This window comes from Elephantulus edwardii, unplaced genomic scaffold (assembly GCF_000299155.1).
Source record: "Elephantulus edwardii isolate Elephantulus edwardi_28Jun2011 unplaced genomic scaffold, EleEdw1.0 scaffold00220, whole genome shotgun sequence".
Taxonomy (NCBI): Eukaryota; Metazoa; Chordata; class Mammalia; order Macroscelidea; family Macroscelididae; genus Elephantulus; species Elephantulus edwardii.
Genome location: NW_006399970.1, coordinates 1,337,201 through 1,347,116, shown reverse-complemented (window position 1 = coordinate 1,347,116; position 9,916 = coordinate 1,337,201). Strand labels below are relative to the sequence as shown.

Sequence of the window (9,916 nt, the reverse complement as noted above, 5' to 3'; positions counted from 1 at the left end):
TCCTCCCACAACTCATCTGGTCTTCGCTCATTAGTGTTCAAGGCCTCAAACCTGTTCCTGAGATGATTCTGAAATTCAGGTGGTATGAAATCAAAGTAATATTTTGGCTCCTGTGATTTGGTTTAATTTTCCTCAGCTTCAGCTTGAACTTGCATATGAGTAATTGCTCAGACCATAATGCTACAAAATTAGAAATTAATAACAGGAGGATAAAAGAGAAAAAACCATACATTTGGAAGCTGAACACCACCTTCCTTGAACATGAGTGAGTACTAGAAGAAATAAAAAATGAAATTAAAAAGTTTCTTGAAACAATTGACAATGAAAATACCACTTACCAAAACCTCTGGGTATCGGTCAAAGTAGTAATCAGAGATAAATTTAAAGCAATAAGCAAACACATCAAAAGGCACGAAGAAAATTACCACTACTCTCTAACCCAACATCTCCAACAAATGGAAAAAGAAGAGCAAGAAAATTCAACATGTTTCCAAAAAACCTGAAATTATACAAATTAGAGCACAAATAAATGAAACAGAAAACCAAAAAACAATTGAAACCATAAAAAAAAAAAAAAACCTAGGAGTTGGTTCTTAGGAAAGGTCAACAAAATAGAGAAACCACTACCAAAACTAAAAAAAAGAAGGAAAAGACACAAATAATCCGAATAAGAGATGAAATGGGCAAGATCACAACAGAACCTACTAAAAGGCTAACATTGGAATATTATGAAAAAGTATACTCAAACAAATACGAAAACCTAGAGGAAATGGACAAATACTTAGAAATTCACAACCTACCTAAACTGACACAAACTGAAATTGAACACCTGAATAGAGTCATTACAAAAGAACAAATTGAAAATGTAATAAAACAGGGGGACTATGGTGGCCTAGTGGCAAAAAGTTGCATGGCAATCCCAGAGGTACACAGTTTAAATTCACCAGATGCTCTGCTCGACAAGGAGGGGCAATCTCCTCCTGTACCAGATCCACTTTGACGGTATACACACAAAAAATAATAATTAAAAAAGAAAGAAAGAAAATATAATAAAACAACTTTCAACCAAAAAAAGTCCTGGACCAGATGGTTTTACACGTATATTTTACCAAAGATTCAGAGAAAATTTGTCACAAGCTATTTCAGAAAATAGAGAAAGATGAATTCTCCCAGACTCATTCTACGAAGCAAACATATCCTTGATAGCAAAGCCAGGTAAAGACAACACCAAAATAGAAGAGTATAGGTCAATATCTCTCATGAACAGAGATACAAAAATCTTGGATAAAATCCTGACCAATAGAATCCAATGATACATTAAAAAAAATAATTCACCATGATCAAGTGGGATTTACAACAGGTACGCAAGGATGGTTCAACATAAGAAAAACAAAGTAATTCATCACATTAACCAAGCAAAGAACAAGAACCACATGATCCTATCAATGGATGCAGAAAAGGCCTTTCACAAGATACAACACCCTTTCCAGATTAAAACACTCAAGAAAATAGGGTTAGAGGGGAATTTCTTCAACATGGTAAAAAGTATATATGCAAACCCGAGAGCCAACATTGTTCTCAGTGGAGAGAGATTAAAGGCATTCCCTTTGAGAACAGGAACTAGGCAAGGGTGTCCACTATCACCTTTCCTATTTAGTATTTTATTGGAAGTCTTAGCAATAGCAATAAGATAAGAAATGGAAATAAGAGGTATCTAAATTGGCAAAGAGCAGGTAAGATTATCTCTCTATGCAGATGACATGATAGTATACTTAGAAAACTCTAAAGGCTCAGCAAGAAAACTACTGGACATAGTTGACCAATTCAGCAAAGTGGCAGGATACAAGATCAACATATAAAAATCAGTTGGATTTATCTACAGTGAAATACAGAGCTGGAGCTAAGAAATATAATACCCTTCACAATAGCTATTCACTTGGGCGAAAATCTAACCAGAAGCACAAAGGATCTATTCAAAGAAAATTACAAAACATTACTACAAGAAATAAAAAGAGACCTTGAGAAGTGGAAGAATATCCCTTGCTGATGGATAGGAAGACTCAATATTGTGAAAATGGCAGTACTACCAAAGGCAATTTACATGTTCAAAGCAATCCCAATACAAATACAAATCCCATTCTTCAACAAGATGGAAAAGGCAATCTCCAGTTTCATTTGGGATGGAAAGAGACCCTGAATAAGCAAAGCACTCTTTAAAAAGAAAAACAAGGTAGGAGGCATCTCACTCCCTGATTTCAAATCCTACTACACTGCTGTAGTGGTCAAGACAGCATGGTACTGATACAATGACAAACAGATCAATGAAATAGAATTGAGAATCCAGAAATCAGCCCATCTACGTATGGTCAACTGATTTTTTGACAAGGGGATGAAATCAATTAAGTGGGGAAACAATAGCCTTTTTAACAAATGATGTTTGGCAAAATTGGAAAACTCTGTAAAAAACTGAAGCAAGATCCACACCTTACACCATACACAAAAACCAAATCAAAGTAGATCAAGGACCTAGGACTAAAACCAAGGACTATAAACTTCATTAGAGAAGAGCTTGGAAGAACTCTAGAAGTCCTAATCCACAACATAAATAGTCTTCCAAGCATCCTGAAAAACTTACAACCAGAAGAGGATAAAATAAATGAATGGGACTTTCTAAGGTTCAAATCCCTTTGCACATCCAAAAACTTCTCCAACAGGGTAAAAAGGGAAGCCACAAACTGGGAAAAAATATTTGGCAATTACATGTGTAATAAGGGACTTAAATCTAGAATTTTTTCCCCCCAGTCAGTAGAAAGACTATATCTAGAATTTACAGAATACCTGAGCACCACAACAAGACAAAGGTAAACAACCCAATTGAAAAATGGGCACAGGATATGAACAGACACTTCACCAAAGAAGACATTCAGATGGCCAACAAGCACATGAAGAAATTTTCAAATTCCCAGCTCTAAGAGATGCAAATCAAAACAACTTTGAGATATCATCTCACCCCAGTCAGAACAGCAAAATTTAAAAGAACAGAAAGCAACAAATGCTGGTGACGTTTTGGAGAAACTGGAACCCTTATTCACTGTTGGTGAGAGTGTAAAATGGTGCAAACACCAGGGAAGGTGGTGTGGCGCTTTCTCAAAAAGTTGCAAATAGAGATACCATTTGACCCAGCAATTCCACTACTGGGAATATACCCCAGAGAGACCATAACTGCCACCCAAGCAGATATATGCACACTCATGTTTATCATGGCTTTGTTATGTTTATCGTGGCTTTGTTCACAATAGCAAGGATTTGGAAACAATCTAAGTGCCCATCAACAAACAAATTGATAGAGAAGCTGTGGTATATGCACACAATAGAATACTACTGTGCACTGAAAAACAAGTAACTCATGAAATATTATTCAAAATGAGTGACCCTGGAGGACATTATGCTGAGTGAAATATCTCAGTCACAAAAGGACATGATGCCACTGTTGTAAAACAGGACTGACATTGGGGTTGGGGTGGAAACCAAAGAAAAGAGGGGCTACATAATGTATATTGCAATGAAACAGATGAGGGAGAGAAGTGTTTGAAAGGAATATAGGATTAGGTATTATTTTCACCACAAGATTATAGAAAAAGACATGCATAATAATGTAGGCTGTGGACTTGGGAGGAGATTGTATCACAATGAAAAGATTTTTTTTCTTTTCAAAGAGAAAAACAAATTGGGGGAGGAGTGGGCAGGGAGGAAAATATGCAACAAGCAACAATGAGTGAATGGGGGGGAAATTTAAAGGAAAGGATATGCTGTAAAAAATACGTATGTTGCATTAAAAATCATTAATAATTAAAGAAAACAAACAAACAAACAAGAACAAAAAAATAATTTGCCTTTCCACTCTAGATATGTTAACCTCGAGGTCAAATGGAATGAACAGGTTCAAAGTTCTGATTCCAACATCCTTCTGCATCTCTTTGTGAAACAAGTACAATAAGTAGTTAAGAGGCTGGGCTTTCAGTCAAAGAGAATGGGAATTAAGTCATAGTTCTGTCACTCATTGAAAGGTTCTAGGCAATTTAAAGTTCCTTTAAAAAAAGTGAGAATCATGTAAGTATGAATCTCATAGGGTTGTCAGAAGAATGTAAAAGCGTATGAGTATATAAAATTCAACTTACTACTGCCAAGTCAAGCTTGATTCAGAGCTGATTTGCCATTGGCTTCCCAAGGTTTTAGATCACACAAAAGGAGACTGTCCATCTTTCGCCTGAGGATTTAAACTAGGGAGCCACAGCCTTTGGTTTGGCAACATATCTCCCTACAGACTATAGCATCAGAGCTCTTTATGTGAAATATACAGCACATAGTAAAACTCAACTCACAGTAATTCTGTAGCATAGAGGAAAATAGAAGTCTTTGTGGCTGTAGTCTTTACAGAAGCATACTGCCAAATCTCTCTCTCTCAGAGGGGTTGGTTCATACTGCCAGCCTTTTTGGTTGTCAGATGAGCATTTAACCCCTTTAACAGTAAACATTAAAGAAGGCCTGGTGGCACAGTGTGTAAGTGCTAAACTGATAATCAAAAAGGTCGGAAATCTGAACCTATCAGCTACTCTGAGGAAGAAAGATGTGGCAGTCGGCTTCTATAAAGACTTAAAGTATAAATACTCAATGTGGCAGTTCTTTGTTCCAGGATTACTGTGAGTTGGAATCAACCTGGTGGCAGTGGCTAGAGCTATAAGAACTCAATAAAAGCTAGCTTTTGTTAGTATTTCCTAAGAAGAGCAATGCAGGTGAAGGTCTCTGTCAAAAGTTACAGACAGCAAAGAAGGTTCTTTGTTAGAGTCTTCCGAAGGAACTAGCTCTGTCAACCCCTTGACTTGAGACTTCAAGCCTCCTCAACCTTAAGAGTAAGTCTGCACTGTTTTTCAGTCACCCAGGTTGTAGTGATTTGTTACAGAGGTCCTAGGAATCTAATATATGAATGAATGATTCAAAAACCCTGTTGGAAGGTAAAATGAGAAACATACCTTGATGAACTGAGGTGTAGCTAACCTGACAGTAGCTACAAAACAAACTCTTTCCTCATAAGCAGGTCTGTGTGCACGCTGTATAGTTCCTTCAAAACCATTGTGCGCAGAAGTAGATACTAGAACAAAAAGGAAATATGCACCACTGTTAATCTAAGTTTTATTGAGGTTTTTATCTCTTTCTTTTTTATTCTATGTCCTTAAGAGTATGAAAGAATACCAAGTTGAAAATGCATTACAAACAAAACAAGTATTTTTAACTTACCGCTGTTTAATGATTTGAAATTTCCTATAAATTTCACATATTCATAGGTTGATGGTTCCTTAGGATCTATCGTTCCTCGAAGCATATGGCAACAGAATTCTAACTGATTTTTTGCTGAAATAACAGAAAAAATGTTTTTTTTAAAAAGGTATTGCTTTTCATCCTAAAGTTAATACTGCTCTTTACCTTCTAAAATCTGTATATTTTCAAGGTTTGGGATCACACCACTATTATGTATTCTTTAAGCTTCTATCTTTCATCTTTCTATGGTTTCTTACTTTCTACTTCTAATCAGTTTGTGCAGGTCTTCCCATCTCAAGCAAAGCGTTCCAATATCACATTCCTTTGACTACCCAGTATGGATGTGGCCCAGTTTCCATAAAGTGATTAATTACCTTTAACTTTAATCATCATGGCTCTTACTAGTCTACAGAAATTACTCCCCTGAAGAATTCCAACATTGGTACTGTCAAATTCATTAGAGTTTCCTCACTATTTAAAATTTCCTCCTCTTAAAATTTACATCTTTTCATTTCCATTGCATGAACTTTAACTTCCTACTGCACTGTTCTGTCTCTTCTACTATAACCTCAAACTATGAGAATTCACAAATGTTCTTTTAGTGTTGCCCTTTTGCTATCTTTTACAAATTTACTGGTCTTGGCTAGATTTTTATTTGTGGATCTCTTTCCCAACTTTAATAGTTCATCTATTACATATAGATTACCATTCTCACAAACCCTAGATCAGAATGACCTGTGGCTGCTACTCCTAGCTGCTATCAAATTAATGCTGATTCTTGACGATCCCATACAGAGAGGAATTGCTTCATACAGTTTTCAAGGCTTTTTGAAACACATTGCCAGATCTGTTTGTAGAGACACTTTAGGTGGATCTGAACCACCAATATGTGTATGTGTATATCTCAATTTAATATCAGTATTATCAGATAGCAAAATAGGTTTCCATGAAGATGATAAAAAAAACCTTAACAGTTATGACTATCTGTTAAGTTTGGAAGGGAGCTCTGGGGGCACAGTGTGTATGGAGTTGCAAACCCAAAGGCTAAGCAATCCTTTCCCTTGGAAACCCAATGGAGGGTTAGCTATGAGTTGGTTCTGGCTCAATGGCAGTGAGTTTGAGGGTTTTAGAGTGCTGTAGCACTTTAAATTTAGAAAACAAAAGAAAGTAGATACAACCAGTAAGTTACTGAGGAAAAGAAGGTCAAATTTTGGTCAAATTAACTTGTCCAATAAAGTTAGTGGATATATGTGCCTATATTAAAAAATTTGCACATTTTTATGACAAAGATTATTTCTTGCTATTCTCAGCACTTTTAAAATTCCTTAATTGTCTAGCACACTAGATGCCCACAATATGTGATTGTTTAACAAATTAGTTTTTTAATTTAATAATTCAAAAATAAATGCAAGGTTCTATTTCCCATAGTATGCATCCTTAATTAGTTAATGAAGGGAAGGAAGAATATTTAATTTTTTTTTCTGACCAAATAAAATAGGACTTTATTTAAAAAGTAGTAAGAACATATTGTGAGGTGCTATTTTTATTGCTGCTGTTAGGTGCCGCTGAGTCTAGGATGACGCATAGCGACCCTATGAACAACAGATTTAAACCCTGTCCTTTCCTGCACCATCCTTACACTTTCTGACACAATAGAGCCCAGTGCGGCCACCACTGTGTTAATCCAACTGATCGAGGGTTTTCCTCTCCTTCATCAACCATCCACCTTTCCAAGTACCAAGTCCCTCTCCAAAAAACAGCCCTTCCTAGAAACATATCTCAAGTATATGAAGCAAAGTCTCATCATCCTTGCCTCCAAAGAGCACTCTGGCTTCCCCCTCTCCAAGAAATATTTGTTCTTTTAGCAGTCCATAAGATATTCAGTGCTTTCCTCCAACACCATAGCTCATAGGCATCAACTGTTCTTTTGTCATTCTTATTCACCGTCCAGCACTCAGATGCATAACAAGTTATCAGAAAGACCATGGCCTGAATCAGACGCATCTTAGTCCTCACACTAGTATCATTACTCCTCAAAAATCTGGAGAGGTCTCTAACTGCAGACTTTCCCAGTGCAATGCATCTCCTGCTTTCCTGACTGCTGGTACCAAGGGTAGTAATTGTGGATTTAAGTAAGATAAAGTTGCTGATCGTTTCAATCTTTTTTTCATCTAACATGATGTTGTCTACTGGTCCAGCAGTTGTAATCTTTGTCTCCCTGACATTAAGTTGCAATACATATCTAATTTTATGCAAAATATAATTTGGTGGCATAATCATTCATGATCCATGTATAATAAAATGAAATTTCAAGGACCAAATATGACATATACAACAATGTCATATGTTAACGCAATTAAACTTGTATGTATTTATAATCAAATTGCAAAAGTAAAGGATAAGTTGTTGTTACTGTGTCCCATCGAGTTGGAACTGACCCATAGCTGACGCGCCAGCGAGTTTTGAGAGGCAGTTAATCACATGGGAGAAAACGCCCCATCCTTCCCCAGCAGAGCAGCTGGTGGATTCAAACTGTATGCCTTCTGGGTTGCAGCACAGCTTTTTACTACTAGGCCACTAGAGCACCCTTAAATTATAAGTTCTGCCTATCAAATAAAAAAATTTAAATTTTTATTCAAAAATCACTACTTACATTTTAAATATTCAGGAGTTAATGAATCACTTTCCAGCAAATGTGTAGATAGTATTTTATAAACCTCTGAATGTTCTCCCTCTGGGATAAAATTAAATATACTTTGATCCACAAGATCAGACTGAAAGAGAAATAACAAAATAGTAACATTATTTTAATTAAGACATACTTATTTTAAAAGTCTATAATCATTATTAAAACAATAGAGCAGTATATAGTTAATTTAATTTTCTGAAAAAATTGACAAATCACATCACAAGGCACTAGATAAGCTCAAATACTCAGAGAAAATAAACTTCAATTTACAGAATCCTACAGGGCCTCCACAAGAAAGAGACTGATAATATAATTATAGACTGGGCAAAAGACATGGAAAGACTTTTCACAGAAGAAGAGATTTGGATGGCCAACAGACACATGAAAAAAATTATCAAAATCATTGCAGTAAGAGAGATGCAAATCAAAACCACAATGAGATACCATCTCCCTCCCGTAGCAGTAGCAAAGTTTAACAGTATAGCACCCAAAAAATTTTGGAGAGGGTGTCGAGAGACAGGAACTGTCACAGTGTTGGTGGGTTATAAAATGGTACAATCACTCTAGAAGGCAGTGTAGTATTTCCTCAAAAAGATGAACATAGAAATTCCATATGACCCAGCTTCTACTGCTTGGAATATACAAGAAATTTAGAACTGAGGCACAAATGGAGATTTGTACACCAATCTCTATAGCAGTGCTATTCACCATTGCAAGATCAAGGAAACAGCCCAAATGTCCAACCACAACTGAATGGACTAAGGAATTATGGTACATTCACATGATGGAAGAGTACACAGCACACAGGAACAGTGATTTTGAAAATCATTACCTAACTTGGGAGGCACTGGAGAGAATTATACTAAGTAAACTATATCAGTTTCATAAGGACAAATACTGTATAAGACCATTATTGTAAAAATAGATAACTAGTAAAACAGGTATGAGGATCTAAGGGGGAGAGGGAAGGAAGGAGAGGAGGAGTGAGGACTGGCAGGGGACAATCCCTGGAGGCAAGGATTATGAAGCTTCGCTTAATATACTTTGGACATGCTACAAGGACGGCCCAGTCCTTGGAGAGGGATGGCATGCTTGGGAGGGTGGAGGGACTGCGCAAGAGAGGAAGAACCTCTATGAAATAGACTGATTTAATGACTGGGGTGATGAGGGTGAGTGTGCTGGAGACAGTAAGATTGGCACAGGATACAGAAGGGTTTAGGGCACATAGCAACAGGAAGATGCTGTTAGGTGCTCTCTACACATAGAGACTGTATGAACACCTGTATGAACAAGAGCCCTGAAAACCCTACCTTATCCTAAGCCAATGTCACTGTCTTTGAGACACTTACCTCCAGTTCCCCAGTCACTGTGTCAACTAATATAGTCAAAGGCAAAAGTAATATCTAATTAGTAATTTGGAGATTTTAAATTTCAATTATGACATTATCACTTGTATTCATTTAAAAAGTTGATTAATACAATTAATCGTATTAATACTAACACAAAATACGGAACACTGTGGAAAATCTTAGGAACTCTCCTCCACTGCTTTTGACATGAGCTATAATGCTTTGATTTGTTAAAAAATTTACGAATCCTAGTATTTCTAGGAAAAACTGTCAAAAATAAATAAATAAATACATCTGAAATCTTATAATGGCATTAAAAGAGCTGACTACAAAATGCCTAACTAAAAGATGTTTCTTTACCAAATATTTAGACCTAATTTATTGCAGTGGTATGCCCCACTAGAAAAAGACTAGCTAGAGTGTAAAATAAAGATGAACCTTGACTTTGGTGTAATTTCAACTACATAAAGTATTCTCTTTTTTGTAATTGATTCTTTCCAAGTACTTATCCCATATGTTGTTGTTGTGTTGTTGTTATGTGCCGTCAAGTCGCTTGCGACTC

General features: G+C 36.3%; 1 protein-coding gene across 1 annotated transcript in view; it reads right to left on the bottom strand.

Annotated features, from left to right (window-relative positions):
• Positions 1-9,916, bottom strand: part of CLOCK (clock circadian regulator) — a 141,638-nt gene that overhangs the window by 58,813 nt on the left and 72,909 nt on the right. The window contains exons 6-8 of the mRNA XM_006898097.1: positions 7,970-8,090; positions 5,296-5,409; positions 5,031-5,149 (exon numbers count right to left, since the gene is read on the bottom strand). Of these exons, the coding sequence (XP_006898159.1) occupies positions 5,031-5,149; positions 5,296-5,409; positions 7,970-8,090 (354 nt within the window). The remainder of the gene's footprint in view (positions 1-5,030; positions 5,150-5,295; positions 5,410-7,969; positions 8,091-9,916) is intronic.